General features: G+C 43.7%; 1 protein-coding gene across 1 annotated transcript in view; it reads left to right on the top strand.

Annotated features, from left to right (window-relative positions):
• The window catches only part of CIITA (class II major histocompatibility complex transactivator), a 62,049-nt gene extending 43,699 nt beyond the window's left edge, over nucleotides 1–18,350 (top strand). Inside the window, exons 15-24 of the mRNA XM_026650807.2 lie at nucleotides 22–1,732; nucleotides 1,837–2,010; nucleotides 3,601–3,672; nucleotides 5,352–5,432; nucleotides 9,329–9,421; nucleotides 10,110–10,193; nucleotides 11,759–11,842; nucleotides 12,930–13,013; nucleotides 16,033–16,128; nucleotides 17,672–18,350. Coding sequence (XP_026506592.1) covers nucleotides 22–1,732; nucleotides 1,837–2,010; nucleotides 3,601–3,672; nucleotides 5,352–5,432; nucleotides 9,329–9,421; nucleotides 10,110–10,193; nucleotides 11,759–11,842; nucleotides 12,930–13,013; nucleotides 16,033–16,108 — 2,459 coding nt within the window. The 3' untranslated portion in view covers nucleotides 16,109–16,128; nucleotides 17,672–18,350. The remainder of the gene's footprint in view (nucleotides 1–21; nucleotides 1,733–1,836; nucleotides 2,011–3,600; nucleotides 3,673–5,351; nucleotides 5,433–9,328; nucleotides 9,422–10,109; nucleotides 10,194–11,758; nucleotides 11,843–12,929; nucleotides 13,014–16,032; nucleotides 16,129–17,671) is intronic.
• The last annotated feature ends 1,373 nt before the right edge of the window (nucleotides 18,351–19,723 follow it).

Genomic DNA, 19,723 nt, shown 5'->3' with positions numbered 1-19,723 from the left:
CTTGTGCTTTTGTTTTTCTAGAGCCAGTGGAAGCTTTCTGCACGTCACTTAAGGATTATTTCCAAGATGTGTGCAAGTTCATGGCCATGGACCGTGAAGTAACCCTTGATCACTTTTACATTGATGGGGCTCTCATGCAAGGTCAAACTGAAACAAAGAGTGGGAAAAATGTCATCAAGGTGATGGAGAAGGAGCTGGTAATATACAATTTAGAAGAGAAGGAAAAAGCAGCTATAGAAAGAAGCCAAATATTTCAAGTCCTAGGAGGGAAAGAACTAGAGACCAAAGTCATTGTGGTGTTGGGAAAGGCAGGAATGGGTAAAAGCATTCTTGTTCAAAAGATCTGCCAAGACTGGTCCAATGGAAAGTTTTCTCAGTTTGAATTTGTCTTTTGGTTTGAGTGTAGACGACTGAGCCTGCCTGAGAAGCAATACAGCTTGAAGGACCTGCTTCTTGAGCTGTTTGTCAAACCTCGAGAGGGAAGCGACAAAGTCTTCGAGTACATACTGCAAAATCCCAATAAAGTCCTCCTCATCTTCGATGGTTTCGAAGAGTTGCAGGATCATGATGGCTTTACACATTACTCAGACTGCCAGTCTTACAAGGAGCTGTACAGCATCAGGGAGCTATTTGCAGGGCTCTTCCAGAAGAAGATACTCAGTGGCTGCACTTTATTGCTAACAGCAAGACCCAAGGACAAATTTAATCAGTATTTATCCAAAGTGGACAAGATTATCGAAATGATAGGGTTCTCTCCAAAGCAGGTAGAATTATACATAGCCAGATATTTTGAAGGGCTACCATACAGTGACGACGCAGTGAAATTAATCACAGATTGTCAGTATCTGTTCAGTCACTGCTACAGCCCTGTCATGTGTAGATTCATTTGTTTTCTCTGTGAAATGATGTTTGAAATGGGAGACAAAGACCTGCCTCCAACACTTACCAGCCTCTTTGTAAAATACCTTCAGCAAAAGCTGATACCTACACAAACAGATGCAACAGCCGTAGGAGATCAGCAGCACATTACCAGGCTAGCTCAGCTAGCCTGGTATCTTGGAGAAAAGAATCAAAATGCCCTGAAGAGCAGTCTTTTTCCCTCTAAAGAAGTTAAGGAGTTTGCTCTGAAATATGGCTTAGTACTGCCATTTACGTTCCCAAAACATTCGGGAAATGGGGAGGAAGAATTTGGGAGTGCGTTCTCAGACTTCGTTATCCAAAATTTTTTGAGTGCACTTCATCTGTTGCTCGCAGAAGACATCAAGGATAAAAGCCTCACAAAGTATCTTTCCCTACCAGCCAGGAAGAAAAAGCCTCATAATTGGTTAGACCTGGTGCCTCGATTCTTGCCTGGGTTATTGTACCTCCAGCATGATCCGTACCTCTGCTCTCTTTCAGATGAGCATGTAATGAAAATTATAACCAAGAAGCAGAAAACGCTCTTAAAATATATTAAAAAAATACAGATAAGTGATCTCTATCCAGAAAAACTGCTTGAGCTGCTCCACTGTGTTTATGAAACACAGGACAGCTATCTTTTGCAGCACGTGGCTTTAAGGCTGAAGGCTGAACTTTCTTTTCTGGGCACTCTTCTTACACCCCCTGATGTCTATGTGCTGCATTTTATTTTAAAAAGATCCCCAAAGGAGTTTTCCTTGGATTTGCGGAACAGCGGCATTAACCTACAAGGGCTGAAACACCTGGTTGGACTAAAGAATGTGACATCATTCAGGTTAGTTATTTCTTGTTGGTAATTGTATCATGAGCATTATAGTGGGACAGACCTTTTCATGCAAGGGCAGGGACTCAATAAACTTGTGTTTTGACACTTTACAGGGCCTCCCTTAGTGATACAGTCAGGCTGTGGGAGTCCTTAGAGCAAACAAAGGAATATGAGCTGCTGAAGATTTCAGTTGAGAAATTTGATATTGATCCCTTTAAGGCAGAAACTATGAAGGACATCCGTGACCTTTCTGACCTTGTACGGATACAAGAGAAAATGATCCACTGGTAAGATCCTATCAGAATTAATGACGTATATACACTTCAGTGCTTTGAAAGGCCCTGGTTTAGTAACAGTCCAGGAGAGTGAAGTTCTCCGTTTGTCCACAGAGCAAGTAAATGCAGAGAAATGCTCTGTTGTCCCACCCATGTTTTTCTGCTGTTATACGTAGTGATAATTTTGGGGGGTGTGAGGGTCCCACTCAATCTCTGTAGTGAAATGCCCACAAAGAAGACAATTGGCAGCTTGTTTTTTTTTTTTTTTTTTTTTTAGTTCAGGCCTTTTACCTATAATTTTTAAATCCCTTATTTTCTAATCCCTTTCAGTTATATATCTGGGATAGCTTCAGAGGGGAGGGATAGCTCAGTGGTTTGAGCATTGGCCTGCTAAACCCAGGGCTGTGAGTTCAGTCCTTGATGGGGCCATTTAGGGGTCTGGGGCAAAGTCACTACTTGGTCCTGCTAGTGAAGGCAGGGGGCTGGACTTGATGACCTTGCAAGGTCCCTTCCAGTTCTAGGAGATAGGATATCTCCATGAATTTATTTATTGTCAGTGCGGCTCTGCCCTGTAGTGGCTAGAGTCTGCTATTGGCTGTGAGCTAAGAGAGCCAGTCTTTTATCTCCGGCAATAAAGGCTGGATCTCCTACCGCCGATCCAGCCAGAGGGCTAATTACAATTTCAAGCATGCACAATCAAAACAGTTACTGGAAGTCACTGTTCTGATCTTGTATTTTGTGAATGTTGTATGTTCCATCTGTTTGTTGTTTGTTATATGATTACAGGGATTAATTCAAGCAGAGATTATTGCACGTAGGCAGGAAAGAGGACATTAGCTCCAGATAGCCCCCAACTTACTGGCACTGGCAGATGTGATTCACTTTGAAGTTTTACCTCTGGCTGTGCTGAGCTCAACCATCTGGCTTGGCCCTGGAGGAGTGGGGGGGATTGGTGTCCTATTTTGTAACCCCAGAGTGATCCAAGTGAGAAAAACTGGAACTAAGAACTTTGGGTGGACAAAAAAGACAGGACAGGAGAGAGTGAGGCAGAGACTGCTGCAGAGCACACTGGGCCCCCAGTCCAGGGCCGGCTCCAGGCACCAGCTTGTCAACCAGGTGCTTGGGGCGGCCGCTCCGGAGGGGGGCGGCCCGTCCAGGTATTTGGCGGCAATTTGGCGGACGGTCCCTCACTCCGCCTTGGAGCGAAGGACCTCCCGCCGAATTGCTGCCGCAGATCGCGATTGCGATCGCGGCTTTTTTCTTTTTTTTTTTTGGCTGCTTGGGGCAGCCAAAACCCTGGAGCCGGCCCTGCCCCAGACCCTAGCAGCAATGCAGTCTGGGGTAAGATAGGCCTATCTAAGCCTTTATGCATGTAGACTGTCTATACTGTAGTTTTAAAAATACTTTTTCTAGTATATTATACTTTCTTCCTCCTGTTAAGATCAAACAATACTTTGTTTTGAAAATGTTATTTCTAATAAACCTTTAGAGCAAATAACCTGGCTGTGCACAAATTAGTATTCTTTGTGAAACAATGGGGTTTTTTACAGCTATTAAAAACTGTTTCTAATAGCTACAATTATTCTATTATGGTTTATTTAGCATGGAAGAGGCATTTGGCTGCAATATTAATGAAATTCCTGCTATCAAAAACCTCAGAAAACTAGAATTTGCGTAAGTAACACCCCTCTCCATTTGCTGAAATACTTCTGAAGTTTTTAAGACTGTTAAAATAATCATGTTATCTACAGTTTGTTACAGTAAGTTTATGGTAAAAATATGAAACCCCATTTTATCTGTATTTTGCTGATCTAAACTAGGATTATTAATTTATGGGCAAAAAACAGAAACTCCTAGTGCCATATCCTCAACTGCTGTAAATCAACATATCTCCATTGACTTTAACAGAGCTATGCTGTTATACACCAGTTGAGGATCTTGTTCCTTCAGCTGTAAAATACACTGAAGCTATTTCCCTCATTATTAGCAATGTCATTTTCCATTTCTCATTCATGCTAAATTTTGATGATGTAATCTAATGACTGACAAACAAATGAGGTCACTTTCCATTCATGTTAAGCCAGCTGAGCTGCATCATTACTCAGTGTCTACGTTAGTGTTGTACCATGTTTTGGCCATGATCCAACCACTTGGGAAAAGATTCCTGCACAAAACTGCTCTACTTTCCCATCTAAGTCTCTTGACATGAATGTGTGTCTGTGCTAAGCCCTCTGTTATAGCTGATTATGTCATGTAGGTCATGGTGACAGCAAATACTGGGTGCGTGTCAGTGTATATCTGCTGACTAAAAACTATTTGCTTCCCTCTTTCTGAGAAAGGAAAAGGAAGAAATAATGTTGAATTGGACGGAATGATTAACTTATGCACACTTAAACATCCAGTGGGAATCACTCTTGTGGCATTCGCTCCATGCAGCTGCCAAATGCAGTTGGCGCTTACATTCAAATGTTTTTAATGTTGTTGGGGGCCGATTTCTCCTCTCAGCTGCACCAGTGTGACACTACTGTACTAGTTAATATAGCCTCCAGTTCAGAAAAGCTACTTCAGTGGGAGTTGTACCAGTGTAATGCAGAACATGTGACCCCCCTTCTCCACTCCCTGCTGCCTACATACAATTTAAAGTTAAGTCTAGCAGTTTTCCCTTTGCTTGGCCCCCACCTCTGAATTCTCAGTATTTTCTCTCCCCATTTCCTCTCCTTTTCTTTCCCCAAACTTGTCTGTATTCTGGGTCCAAATCCAAATCTCTTTACTCAGGCTGAATTCCCACTGAAATCAATGAGTTTGGTGTGAACAAGGACTGATTAAAAACCAAGGGTCAATTCTGTTGTTAAGCTGGTGTAAATCTGGAGTAAGAACATTTAAAGTCAATGGATTTACTCAGTTTACACTGGTGTAATATGAACCGGAATGTGACCCATTGATTGAAATGGAAGTTGCGTGCAGCCAGTGGTAGAATTTTCTTTGAGAAGAGGGGAGACAAAAATAACCTTAATCAGATTTAAAATACTGAAAATGAAATCTGAAATAGCAAGAAATACACAGTAAGGTGAGATCAAATATGAATGAAAAGTGAGTTGCAAAGAAAAACGAGGGAGAGGAAAATGTGTCCAACACTTCGCCTGTGTGAACCTCTGCTATATTTGATCTAATGTTGTAGGGCCATATTGTGCATTAACTCTTAAGCAGAGTTAATGAGGCAGTAAAGAGTTTTGCTTAAATATGAATGGCATAATCTTATCTGTAGTATGGAAAAATGAATGCTGATAACAAAACCAAAACCACGTGTTGTGCTGTTTGTGTACTGTGAAATGACCATAGTTTTTTCCTTGCAGGCTGGGTCCAGCCTGCGGCCTTCAGGGATTCTTAAAGCTTGTTGAAATTCTTGCAGCATTTCCATCTCTTCAGCACTTAGAGTGAGTTTTTTTCTCCAACTGTCCATGGATAGTGGTGGGTGGAACTTAACTGTAAACAGCCTCCAGGCAAAACATTGTGGGGGGTTTTCCGCTCTAAAATAGGTAACCTTACAAACTGAGGTATGGTTTGTTTGGATATCAAGCTTGGACATCAAGGCTTCTCAGTTCTCCTACTGGCACTGCCAAACAGATCCACTGTGTCTTTGGACAGATCCCATAACCTATCTGACCCTCAGTGTTCCTCTCTGCAAAGTGGATATAATCTACCTATCTTGCTGGGTGGTTGTGAGGTGTAATTAATTACCATGCATACACTGAATGAGATCCTTGGTTGAAAATGCTATATAAATTGTAAATTAATAAGAATTTGTGTGTATTGAATGATCACCAGATCCAAATAAATTATTATTAAAGAAACATAAAAGCACCCTGTATTGCCACCATTTTTAGCGTATCTGAAAAACAGCAAAATATTATCTTAAAATGTAAAAATAATAACAGACTACACTGCCTAAGTGACTATGTACTGAGTTCCAAACAGAATCAGGAACCCTTTCATTCTAACTAGAGCAGTACAGAGGATGAAATTCCATTCAGCGAAGGATTTTGAGATTTCAAAATTTGGCTTTGTTACAAATCATAATGAAAACTAAGGATTTCAAAGTTCTCTGAAAGAAAATGCAGAAAAAAAATTATTTTGAGTCAATTGAAACATTTCATTTTGACAAAATCCAGATGTCTAAATTTAGACTTTTGTGCAGTATATTATGTTGTTATATAATTCAATTAAAAATAAAACTATTTGAAACAGTCATTTTAAAATGAAAAATTGAAAGGTTTCATTCCAAAAATATTAAAACGGGATATTTTGACGTTCTTCGAAATTTTTCTGGTTTTCTTCTAAAACAAAATTCTGGAAAAATCAACCTGTCATAGGTTTCACTCCCATTCTGAACTTTAGAGTACAGATATGAGGACCTGCATGTGAACCTCTAAGCTCAATTACCAGCTTAGATCTGGTCTGGCTGCCACCACCCAAATAGTTTGAGTCATTTGGGAAACTCTGTCTTCCCCCAAAAAACCTTTCCCTCCCTGGGTAGCCTGGAGAGACTCCTCCACCAATTCCCTGGTGAACACCAATCCAAACCCCTTGGATCTTAAAACAAGGAAGAATTACTCATTCCCCCCCCCCCCTTTTTTTTCCCCCACCAATCCCTGGTGAGTCCAGATCCAATCCCCTTGGATCTAAAAACAAGGAAAAATCAATCAGGTTCTTAAAAATAAGACTTTTAATTAAAGAAAAGAAAGGTAAAAGAAAACCCTCTGGGCGATAGCATACAAGCTGATCTCCAGACAACAGATTCAAAACACAGAGGATGTTCCCCTGGGCAAAAACTTAGTTACACAAAAATTACCCAATTTGATTATTCCCTAATGCCCAAGACAAGTTACAAAGAAAATAAACATAAACCTATTTATTCCCTTCACTAATACTCACTACTTGATAAGAGGCTGATTTTTGGAGCTTTCCCACTCCGGTCAAAACTGAAAACTGACCCAGACAAAGGGAAATTCCCTCCTTCCTTTTGAAACATTTTGTCCCCCCATTTGTTCCTCTGGTCAGGTGTCAGCTAGGCTAGGCGAACTTCTTAACCCTTTACAGGTAAAAGAGGCATTAACCCTTAACTATCTGTTTATGACACAACCCGATTTCATGAAGTGTTTAGATTGCAAAAGAACTGCATGTTCTGCCCAGCTCTCATTCTAATCCCAGCTCTGACGCTGACTTTCTCTGTGGGCTTGAGGAAAATCACTCTGAGCCTGTAAACACTGCTTGTGGGAATGATCATTAATCACATGCCGTTCCAATTAAATCAGTGGGGTTGCAGCGAAGAGTGTGGCTGATCACTGTAATGACTCTTGGAAATAGTGTAGTTCTAGCCATTCGGCAGCAGAAGCAGGACTGGGGCTTCAGGTTGGTAGGGTGTTTTTTGTTTTGTTTTGTGGCCACAGCTAACTTTGCTGTTGAATCTCTGCCTTGTAGAGGAGCCCTGACAAAACCTCCTCATTGTTGGTACCAAGAGCCTCTTAAGCTGCTTTCAGATTGATGGCTGTGATCTCCATAATTTCTTTTAGTTTTAAGTTCTGCTTGGGAGAGGATCATGACTGCTTTAGCATTAAGGGAGCAATTAACATGCTTTGTGCTGAAGTCACTGGTAATGCTTTTCTTTTCCTTTTCTGGAAGAGATGATCTATGTATGGATATATACTGTTAGCTATTTCTTAATTATACTATGACAACACATTTTTGCCCTGTGTTTTTACCCATTCCTTTATCATGAACAAAAAAATAGCTGTTTATAACTGAACCTTCAATACTTCCCTCTCACATTGAGGTCAAGCCAACTATCTCCAGATATTTAAGTTCCTTTGAACAGGAAACAAAATAACATAGAGACAAAGGGCAATATTCTACCATAGATTATCACCCTGAACTGTCCACTGCTTTTTATGGGGCATTCCATGAGATGATGGATGGCAACATAATAGCCCACAGGATCCTGCCTTACTGGCTCAGCTCATTATCCCATTATGACCCAGATCCTGCTTTATCAGTGACCATTCTCTGATGTTTCAGGAAAGGCAAGCACAATTCAAACGGGTTCCTGCTCCATGGCTCCCAGCGTGGTCTATAAGATTAGGAGTGGGGGTATGGCCTCAAATCCAGACTCCTAAAATTAGGGTGGCCATATTTTCCCAAAGGGAAAATGGGACACCCCACAGGGCCAGCCCAAGGCCCCCCTCTTCTCCCTGCATATGGGGTGGTCTGAGCCCCCCAGCCGTCTACCTGCACGGGGCCAGCCCGCGGCTCCCCTCCACTCATGGGGTCAGTCTGAGCCCTCCCTGAGCTTCCCACCCACATGGGGCCAGCCCAAGATCCCCCCCATCCCCTGGCACGCGGGGCCAGCCTGAGGCTACCCTGCCACCCACCCGCATGGGGCCAGCCCAAGGCCCCCTTCTCCGCCCCTGGTGCATGGGGCCAACCCAATACCCCCTGCTACCCACCTATGCGGGGCTGGCCAGGCCAGAGCTGCTCTTGAGCCCTCCCTTCTGTGTGGGGCTGGCCTAGCATTGCCGCTCGCTCCCCCTCCCCCCAAGTTCCTCCAAATTCCACTAGGAGTCGTACCCCACTTTTTTGGCAAAACTTTGCATTTGTCCCTTTTGCCAAAAAAAGTCGGGACGGCCGGGACAGGACTTAAAAAAGGGACTGTCCCAGCCAAAACGGGCCATATGGTCCCCTACCTAAAATCCCTTCCACCAGAGGGAAGTGCAGTGAGAAGATGTTCCATTTTTCTCCTCCCTAATCCAGGAGAGGAAGCAGTGAAGGTGATTGTTATAGCATCGTTTTTTTTCTGTACATGTAGGGAGGAAATGCAGTTGGGACACAACTATTTCATAACTGTTTTAACAATGTTCATTTTGTAGTGTAAGTGGGGCATTAAGTGCTACCATTTGCATATCAAAGGAAGTGGGTCATATAGTTCTATTCTTCTTTAAAATCTTCTTAGGCTCTGAGTTTGGAAAGCAACGAGAGCTGCTTATTAGAAGAGCTCGAATATGCAAGATTGCTCTTACCCAGGGCTTAAATTCTTATAGAGTATTCCCCGTAGCATGCCCCCCTCTCCCCACAACATGCTATAAAAACTCCAGAGGGTTTGAAAATATTTACCAGGCCTCCATTCCAGACAGCTCCGGCTGAATTTAAGCCCTGCACTTACCTGATTGCCTGGTAAGTGCAGTAGCCTCTCAAATTTATGAGCAGATATCTTAGATGGTGAATGGACAGAAAATAGTTAAAAGGAAACCTAGTAATGTCTTGCTTTGTGGTCCTGCAGCTTGGATGCTCTGAGTGAAAATGAAATAGGAGATGAAGGAACAAAAAGTCTCTGTGAAGTATTGTCGGAGCTGACATCACTGGAAACGTTGAAGTAAGTTGCAAGGTTAACAGTGCCAACTTCTAGGAGCCAGGAAAGAGAAACAGGTTAATCCTATGGCACTCAGAGTTGAGATTGTGCTTTGAGGCTTCCTAATTCCACTTCAAGGCAAGCAGTTAATTTTTCCCAAGTTTGCCTTATTCATAGTACATCAATTCTTTTACAAGAACTACAGAGAAATATATAAAATGCACAGTAAATATTAAGAGAAATTTCTTAATGTCTGATCCTGCCATTGCTCCAGGTGTGAAATACCCATTGCAGGCAGTGGTGACTTTGAGTGTGGATGGATGGCAGGGTCTGGCCTAATTAGCAAAATATATAGTTTGTTCATTTAGATACATTAGACATTGAAAATCACCAAGAGGAGATTTCAGGCTTTTGTTTTTCAAATAGGGTTAAATCCTCTATCTGGTTTATCTGCTTTAAAAAAAAAATATTGGTTACGGCCCTCAGAACTGCTCCACATTGACCCAGTCTTCTCTGAGATAATCTGGAAGGACAACATCATCTTAAATGATTCTGGGATGGGAAAATGTCAGAGTATTGGTGGTTATAGGGTTACATTCTCATGTTACATCTCAGTGTCAAATTTTTAGAGCAACATGGAAAAAAATTACCCAACATTGTGATAACCTGGTTTAATTAAGCTCTATTAACAAGAACATCTTATTTGTAATAGCTTATCACAGAACAAGATAACAGATTTGGGTGCAGAGCAACTAGCTACTGCTCTTCCTTCCTTATCCTCATTAAAGACACTTAGGTGAGTGTTTGTATTCTATTTTATTGCTTTGTATAACGTGTCCCTGTGCCTTAGTTCAGAAGATAATGACTATACTTGGAATGAGTTCACTATGGGCTTGGTGCTTCAGGCCTTATTCATATGGTTAGTCCCACTAAAAATGGTGGGACTGCTCCTTTGAGCAAGGGCTCCAGGATTGAGGCCTTTGTCTTGATAGTTCCTATACACCAGCAGCACCGGATCTTATTTATTTGGGAGAAGATAAATGTAAAATTTAATCTGATATGGAGATACAAGTCCATAACTTAGCAATATGTACCAAGAGCTACATTGCTTTTAAACTGTACACAGAGCTCCCCCACTGATCAATAGTTCCACACATGGAACTGCTATCCAGGGCCCCAATCCTGTGACAAGCTTTGCAGGGGTCTACTCAGCAGAATCAAGGTCTAGATCACTAAACTACACCCAACAGGCTGGGACTTGACTCAGGGTATGTGGTTCATCTAGCCCAGTATCCTGCCTGTCGTGGGCCAGAATTAAATGTTTCAAAGCAGGGGTGGGCAAATTTTTTGGCCTGAGGGCCGCATCGGGTTTCAGAAATTGTATGGAGGGCTGGTTAGGGGAAGGGGTCGTGGGTCGGCCCCCATCCTTCTATCCACACACACAAACACACACACACACAAACACACACACACACAAACACACACACACAAACACACACACACACACCGGGACTTCTGCCCCGTCCAACTCCCCCGTTCCCTGATGGCCCCCCCCCGGGACCCCTGCCCCATCCACACACACCCCGCTCCCTGTCCCCTGACTGCCCCGGGAAACCCTGCCCCTGACTGCCCCCTGCTGGCCCATCCAGCCCCCCCCTCCATCCTGATTGCCTCCCTGGGACCCCTGCCCCCATTCAACCCCCCCAGTTCCCCGCCCTCTGACCGCCCCAACCCCTAATCCACGCCCCCGCCCCTTCGCACCCCTCCCAAACTCCCCTCCCCTCTATCCAACTCCCCCTGCCCCCTTACCGCGCTGCCTGGAGCACTGGTGCCTGATGGTGCTACAGCCGCGCTGCCCCACTGGAGCCAGCCATGCCGTCGCCACCACGCAGCACAGAGCACCGGGTCAGCGCAGAGCACGCGGGATGTGGCCAATGGGCCATAGTTTGCCCACCTGTGCTTCAGAGGAAGGCACAATAAACCCTATAGTTCAATTATGAAATAATTTGCCTAAGGGAAGCTTCTTCCTAACCCTTGTGCCCTGAAGCATTCTGTTTTAGCCTCTGCAGGTTTTTGAATCATATCTAATATAGCCAAAGATGTTCTTATTACCTGTTTAAATGTCTAATCCTATTTTTGATTTATGTTTGTAAACTGAACAAGGGGAATACCTGGCTCTCAATAGGACTGTAATTTCATATTTAAAATATCTTGAAACCATAATCTACAGAATGGTTGCAAATTAATAAGAATTAATCATCCCCTAATATGTACCAGCCATGTCTGGAATTCTTTTCTTTAACTTACTAGTGAACATTTTGCTTTATTTAATGGTGATCCTGCTGTCTGTGTTTTCTGCAGTTTGTACAATAACTACATTTGTGATGCTGGAGCGGAAAATATTGCAAAAATACTTCCTGCAATGGCATCTTTAAGGGTGCTACAGTAAGTATCAAATCTTCAGAGAGGCTAAAGGGGGAAAAAAGCTTGCTTAGATACTATAAAATCTGATCTTGCAGATTAATATTTTATTGCTGTTACCATCAGCTGAGGAGTTTCAAATGCTTGGAAACTGGGTATTTGCACCCCTGTGTTCATGGGAACGGAGAGAAGAGGGGAAGGAGAGAATTGAGGGGGAATAACTGGGAAAGCTTTGTGGTGGCAGGTTGGGATAGGAAGAGGAAACCCAGGGGGCAATGAATAGGACATAAGCTTGGGGGTTGGTTACAAGATGGAGCCTAATAAAGCATTAGTATTTATGGTTAAGCCTGAAAGACAATTCTGCTCCCCCTTTCAAAACATAAACAATTCTTACCCACTACAAACAGTGATAGCCACAGGATTTTGAGAAGGCCAGGGAGATTCTTAAGGGCACTACAGGCTTATCTGACTCATTTGTTTAAAAAAAAAGAGCAGGAAAGCTATATACCTTCCCCAGTTTCCTTGGACAGGAGAAATGTGTGTGTGCTGGGTCCAGATGTAGTTACCAACAATTAGAAAGATTTAAGGGACCGTTCCAGATATAACTGTATGTCCAGGAGCCACTAAACCACACAGAGTCTGAAGGGATTTGCGGTGACTTCTAGCACTTCATAGCACTTCAGATGCTTTATAATTAATCGTGTAGTATGTCACAATTAGTCCTGCCAGTACTCGATTCCTAAAATCAGGAGGAAAGGAAGCTGGTGGGTTGGGGTTGGGGGTGGGACATTCCAGGCCCCACAAGCCAACTTTGGATAGGAGAACATTTAGCAGAGTAGAAGATTGAGTTTGGGATGGGAGAAAAGTGGTAGAAGAAGGTGGAACATTAGGAGGATGGAGAACTTGTGTGGACTGAAGGAATGATGGCTCAGGAGATAGACTGTCTTAATCAAGGACCAGATGGCAACCTGGGTTTTCCTTTGAGGACTAATTGTTTTTTTTTTTTTTTAATTAATCCCCATATCTCCTTTTATCTCAAGGATGATTTTTGATTACTGTGATGGTTAGTGTGTCCTGGACTAACAGCCAGCAAATGTGTTTTTGCCTTCAGTGTTCAGTGTAACAAGATAACTGATGCCGGAGCCCAGAAGCTGACTGATAGCCTCAGAAAATGCCCCCACATCAAGAGTGTGGCGTAAGTCTCTGGACTATGTCGTTATAGCTTAGATCTATAAACTGGGTTGGGATTTGTTCTGATGCTGATCAATGGATTTGCCAGATTTGCAACAGGAACCAAAAATATCACTAGTCCAAAAGTAGCAACTGACTTGACAGAAATGTCTGTCACTGCACTCTGTTGGTTCTAACCCCTTCTGTGACAACAAGGGCTAGTCTGTGCCATTTACATAGCCTGCATAGAGCTTCCCACCATGCAGCTTGCTCCCCACAATGTACCTGACCTGCTCTGTGGGCTGGGACGGGGGCGATGTGACCCCACCTCCTGCCTAACAGGGCCACTTTGCATTCTAGGGTTCTTCCCAACCAAAGAGACACAAGGGGAGGCAGATGTTCCACAGTCACAGCCTGGCCCCAAGTGTCTGTACTTGGGAACGTACCTCAAAAAGCCAACAGGGAGCATAAGCTCTATAATCTGATGATTTCATATGAAGTGTAACAGGCTATCAAGGGGAAGTGTGTGAGGACTGTAAACCTTTACTCTTCCATTTGGGAATTGCATGCCACTGGTGTTGGAAAGTAAAGGTTTACTGTCCTCACAGACTTCCCCTCGACAGCCTGTTACACTTCATATGAAATCATCACTATTAAAATGTTTTATTTGAACTCTGCTGTTAAGTCAGACAATGGCATTTAGCTTCATTTTCCTTCATGTGGCACTGACTGGATTTACATTTCTATACTCGCTTCCAGAGCTTAAATACCAGGCTTAAAAAACATTGCAAATAGCATTTAGTTCACAGGCCCAAGAAAACTGTGCTAATGCCAGTCTGACACAGGCTTCATCTAGGACAGAGGTGGGCAAATTACAGCCCACAGGCCACATATGGCCCGCGGGACCCTCCTGCCCAGCCCCTGAGCTCCTGGCCCGGGAGGCTAGCCCCCAGCCCCTCCCCTGCTGTCCCCCCTCCCCTGCAGCCTCAGCTCGCCCTGCCACTGGCGCAATGCTCTGGGCGGCGGGGCTGTGAGCTTCTGGGGCAGCGCAGCTGCAGGACCTGGCCTGACCCGGTGCTCTGTGCTGCGCAGGGGTGATGGCATGGCTGGCTCCAGCCAGGCAGCGCGGCTGTAGCGCTGCCAGCCACTGGTGCTCCAGGCAGCGTGGTAAGGGGGTGGGGAGCGGGGGGGGTTGGATAGAGGGCAGGGGAGTTTGGGGTGGTGGTCAGGGGGCAGGGGTGTGGATAGGGGTCTGAGCGGTCAGAGGGCGGGGTACAGGGGGGTTGAATGGGGGCAGGAGTCTGGGGGGGCAGTCAGGAATGAGAGGAGGGGTTAGATGGGCTGGTGGAGGGCAGTCAGGGGCAGGGGTTCCGTGGGCAGTCAGGGGACAGGGAGGAAGGGGTGGTTGGATGGGGCAGAGGTCCCGGGAGGGCCATCAGGAATGAGAGGAGGGGTTGAATGGCGTGGCGGGGGGCAGTCAGGGGACAGGGAGCAGGGGGGGTGGATGGGGCAGGGGTCCTGGGGGGGGAGGGCAGGGGAGGGGGAGGGCGGGCCACGACCCCCTCCCCTAACCAGCCCTCCATACAATTTCCAAAACCTGATGCAGCCCTCAGGCCAAAAAGTTTGCCCGCCCCGATCTAGGAGCTGCCAACAAAACATAGCAATGAAACTTTTTTTAAAAGTGCAATGTCTGATGCTGAAATGCCTAGTCGAAGCCTGCATTTTAAAAGGCACTGCCAAGGGTGTTGGACAATGGCATTAACTTACCTGGGCAGCTATCCTGGAGGGCAGCTCTTACATCAGGGATTGTAGCCACATAACTAACTTTAAACTGGCCTTTGCTACAGCACTAACAAATGGACTTACTGGAACTGGAATCTTAAACAAATCTGCCCTTATAATAGCTAGAGAAGGGATATTAACCTGGATCCAAACACTCCTATCTGGGGAAATGCACATCTGAAACCAAACTTTGCGGCTCAGGTCCATTTCTGATAACAGCATTCAAGCTAAGGTTTGTTCACACTAAAAATACATGCTTTCTAATGTAAGAGCTACAATATAGGACAACTCTCAAGACTGTTAATTATAAGACCCGCTAGCCTTGTCACTGCCCTTTTTATGATGGGTTTCTAGTGTCCTCCTCCCTATGTCCTATCTCCGCTCAGGATCTCCACCGGCTCACCAGAACAGGGAGCAATTAACTTCTCTGGACCAGTGCTATTGAATGTAATGGGGATTTATAAAATTCTTACTTGGGATGAAATCAGTGGGATTCTATAGAAATTGTGCTAAAATCCTGTACAAATATAGAAAGCACTTTCCGCTAAACCATTCAGTAGAATTCTATAGCAGGGATGTAGTTGTCCAGTCAATTCTATAAACAGGACACTCCAAACAAACAATTGAAAAGTTACCATTTTCAGATGTACTCTAGCCTTTTCCTTTCACCTTCTTCTGTGCTTTTATGGCACGCTGTATGCTCCTTCTCACTAACTGCGGCCTCCCACCTCTCCCCTAACAATAGGGGGACTGTTAACTAAGGGGTGGAATTAGAGAGTAAGCCGGCTGCAGCTTGCCCATTGCATTGTGTTCTAGCTGACTTTGCATATGTTAATACTTCACATTACATCAATTTTTTGTGGCATGTGAGGCTGCCAGTTCTGAAAGGCAGGCAGATGGACAACCCCTTTTGATCGGTGGCCAATGCTCTGGGGGAGTGGAGCTGTCAGTTCTGACAAACACTCAGGGTCAGGGGTTTTGGTGGGAACTCAACACTGCTCCCAAAGAGGTGAATGTAACTCATTCTATGACCTGAGCCACAGAGGACTCTCTGATTGAATGGTTTTCCCTTCCTCTCTTTCTTCCACTGAAAAGAATATAGGTCTGTGGTCCTTAGAGTAAAAGGAGGGCGGGACGAAATGTAACAACTTTAAATATATTTGAAAACGAAAGGCAGCTGTTGCAGAGAAATAGTGATGGAAGTTTGCAAGTTAAAAATTCTGCTAATCTTTTGTTTTCCTTTTCAATTCACTGTCTCTTAGGATGTGGAACCCTACTATTCCCTATGGAGTTCTTGAGCACCTTCAACAGCTAGATTCTAGAATCAGTTTGCTGTAGAATCAGCTGATCCTATGAAGGTAGCGGAACTATTTTATTCTTTTAACCCTGTAATCTGGACACTTTGTCTGAGGAGTTGGTTATTAAGAGGCTCATAGGGTTGGGATAGGGACATTGGTGGAGCAGGGTTGCAACAATTAGTGCCCTGAGAGGCAAGAGTCCTTTTTGATGAGGGTGGAGAAAGGCAATGTTTTAAGGGAGTACTATTGGTTTTCATGGAGTCCTAGAGATATGGAGAAAGGGATCCGCTTTATTGCCAAGATCCTTGTTCTCCCCAGTGAAGCGAAGGGAAGCCCTGCTGTGGGGGAAAAAAACAAAGAACATATGATAGGAAAGCCAGTAAGTGGCTGGTAGTCACTATGGAAGATACAAAGTTTGAGAGAAGAGTCTGTCAACATGTAAAGATTTGAGCTATTTCCTGTTATGCCTTGGAAAAAACTTGTCTGCATTTGAAATCAGCACTCACATGGTTGCCAAACCCCTCCTCCATGTTGGTGTCTAGTTAGAGATTCTGGAAGATCTTCTGAACACCATGCAACACATGCACTGTCCTGCTGCTCTGATCCACCCAGAGGTTTTCACCAACCCACATGCTCCCAGGATTGCTCCAGAAACAGAACGGGTATTCCCAAAATCCTTACACAGGCAAAGTTTCTTCTTAGGCAATGTCGTCACTGATTCCTCCCATTTGGTTTGAGGTGAGAATTTCAGGATTAGGCCCACTGTGTAGTTTGTATTCTTTCAAAATGTTGCCTTACAAAGTGGGAGCTTCGCCACCGATTGACAGCCTACATTTTCCAGTTCTACAAACATGTTTAGAAAAAACGTTCACAGTATTTTCTACTGTTTCCTTTTGTGCTTGGATAAAAAGCAGAGGATCTGGAGTGGGAAGGCACAGTGGTTTGGAAAGTGAGGGGGGAGTGATTTGACAAGAGACGACTTGATCATATCTAGTCAGTCTCTTTTTCCCTTCTCAGTCTAGTTTGTGGCTGGGAGGCAATGTGGATTCAGGCTGTAAATCTTAATCCTAGGTGGTTTCTATGAAAGTATCCAGCCGGCATCTCTGATACTGTACTACTACTATTCCATACAGTTAACGCTTTACTCGACATTGTGCTGCAGGAAGCATATATGCTTTTAGCCAAGCATGGTATATTCAGCATCTTCCACTCATCCTCCTGAGTTCCCAGACCTGCTCAGAGCACAAAATCTTTATGCATTCTGGTCATTGAATGGCCCTCTTTGCTCTCCACTGCATGCTGTTACTAGACACTGTGTCTTTTAGTTTTTTCAGAGACTGTAAATCAAGACTCTGAAGTGTAAGCAGTTTGCAGACTCTGATTCCACAGTTTGTTTGCCCAGTTCCCTGGCAATAAATTTGCAAGCCATTTTCGAGCCTGATTCTGATCTCGCATACACTGAATTAAATCAGAATTACAACCCTACTGATGTCAGTGTCACAAACACCAGTGTGAGCAAGATACTTTTGATTTCATGGAGATGAACCTTGGTGATGAAGCTGAAGGGCACAGAACTAATATTGTGCTTTCATCATTTTCACAGGTAATGTTAAGAAGAGGTGAAATTATTACTGAATGTTCCCATCTTGTTTGCTGCTTTATGAATGAGGAAAAAACCTAGCAACTACACTAGCTTTCCTGAGAGCTACAGAATGGAAAATTACATTGGAGCTTCTGAGGACAGTTGAAACCAGCAGAGGTCCAAATGCTCGTACTGTAGTTAAGCAGGTCCATTCAAATGCTATTCAAATGGATCGATTCTGCTCCCCTTGAACAAGCCATTAAGAGTTATGTAGGATGAAGCTTCACAGGTATAAAGAAGATCACGCTGCAGAGGTCACCATTAAAAATAAACAGGGGGTGCTTCCATTATATAAAACTGTATAATAACCACACTTCCCACACAGCGTGAAGAAATTAAGTCTATGGGAACGGTGGCATATAGCTGTGGATAAGGTGATTCTTTTTGTGATGCTCACTGTATCTGAAACTGCAGATGGCATGGTGAGTTTGAACTATCAAAGTCTATTGGAGTTTTTCACATGCAAATCTCCATTGTATGCTCTAGGGTTTAGAACATTAGCAAGATTGCTCAGCCTAAAGATGGGAGCATACTGACATAGGGGCATGAAAATCCCGGCATATTTACCCAATCCTATGAACTTACAGGTGGCACTTATCAGCGTTTTTGTCAAATGTTACACTAATCACATCTGCAGTGATAATGTTGCTTTCTTATGGTGTTTCACCCAAATCTGTTGTTCACTTATTGTTGATGTAGAGCCCTTTAAATAAGATGACAAAGGAAAAAATTACAGGGAAAGGTGAAATTAAAGATAGAAAATGTGAATGGTTTTTAACAAAAGAGCTTCACAGAAATCCACATACATTTAAAAGGGTTCAATCTGCTGCACAGAAATCCTGAAAAATGACTGTGGAAATATGCAATCAGATTTTTAGCTGGTCTTAAGTGAGATCTGAAAACTGACGTATCTGAATGAATGGAAAGTTTGTTTATGCTGACTGTGGGGAAGTTATAGAAAAACCTGAGGGCCATTAACACAAAATACATGTCAAATTACACACAATGCTTTTGTGAAGCAAAAGATTTGAAATTGAAAGTTTTGATTTTGAAAATGAATATGTATTCTCTCTCCTATTCATGTTCAGGAACTGGATTCAGGGTTCTGTGATCTCTCACTTACCCTTCCCAACATGATAGTTGACACAGACTGTTCAACAATCACAACTTCAACATGAAATCACAACTTCACATTGTTTCATAGACCACATTTACAGAGTTTCAAAGAACAAGGCATGCTAGACAAGCCAATTTCAGTATATCAGCACATTTAGCTGCTAGCCTCAGTATATAATGATCCAAATTCGGATCCTACTGAATTGAGTGGCGAGACGTTGATTTCCCGTTTATTTCAGTTTGCCCCTATGATATTGGAGGGATTTTATGGTTTTCTAGAGACAAGTGTCAGGACAAGCATAATGATTTCCCGTGCAAAGGACTGGAAGTGGGAAAAATGAGATTAAATGGGAGAAGCTGGAGATGACTTTACATACTCCAAAAATTGTAAGGCTAGATTCTTGCACCTTATTCTGGTGTTGCAAAGTAGCTCAAAGCTAGCTCAACCAGCTGCTGAAAACTAGCTCAATCAGCTACTTGAACATTTCCCCTTGGTAAGAGGAAACCCAGAATGGCATAGAGACTCCATCATCTCCCTTGGGTGTAGGGACCAAAGTACAGCTGCATTCCAGCTATTCCTGGCTGCTGGAACAGCCCCTGGAGGTCAAAGGCAGCCAGGTGTATGCTACTCTAATTTAATCTGATGACCAGTCCTTTGCAGACTCCAAATTCTAGGACAGGTCACGGTAGCTGCACATAGTTACCCATCTGGGCTAATGTTTCTCATTGGAATAGCTTTCCCACACTGTCACACATTGGTTGGCTGATACCAGCCATGTGCAAATCACTTGAGGCAATGCATCTTCCTGTTGAACTTGAAAGGTTAGTGAGACGGTCATCTGCTCAGGAGCAACCACAGAACCCTGGTCTCTGCTGACTTCTGAAACACACTCATAT

Source organism: Terrapene carolina, unplaced genomic scaffold (assembly GCF_002925995.2).
Source record: "Terrapene carolina triunguis isolate 2854851 unplaced genomic scaffold, T_m_triunguis-2.0 Scaffold93, whole genome shotgun sequence".
In the NCBI taxonomy this organism is placed as follows: Eukaryota; Metazoa; Chordata; order Testudines; family Emydidae; genus Terrapene; species Terrapene triunguis.
This window is presented reverse-complemented; position numbering and strand designations above follow the sequence as displayed.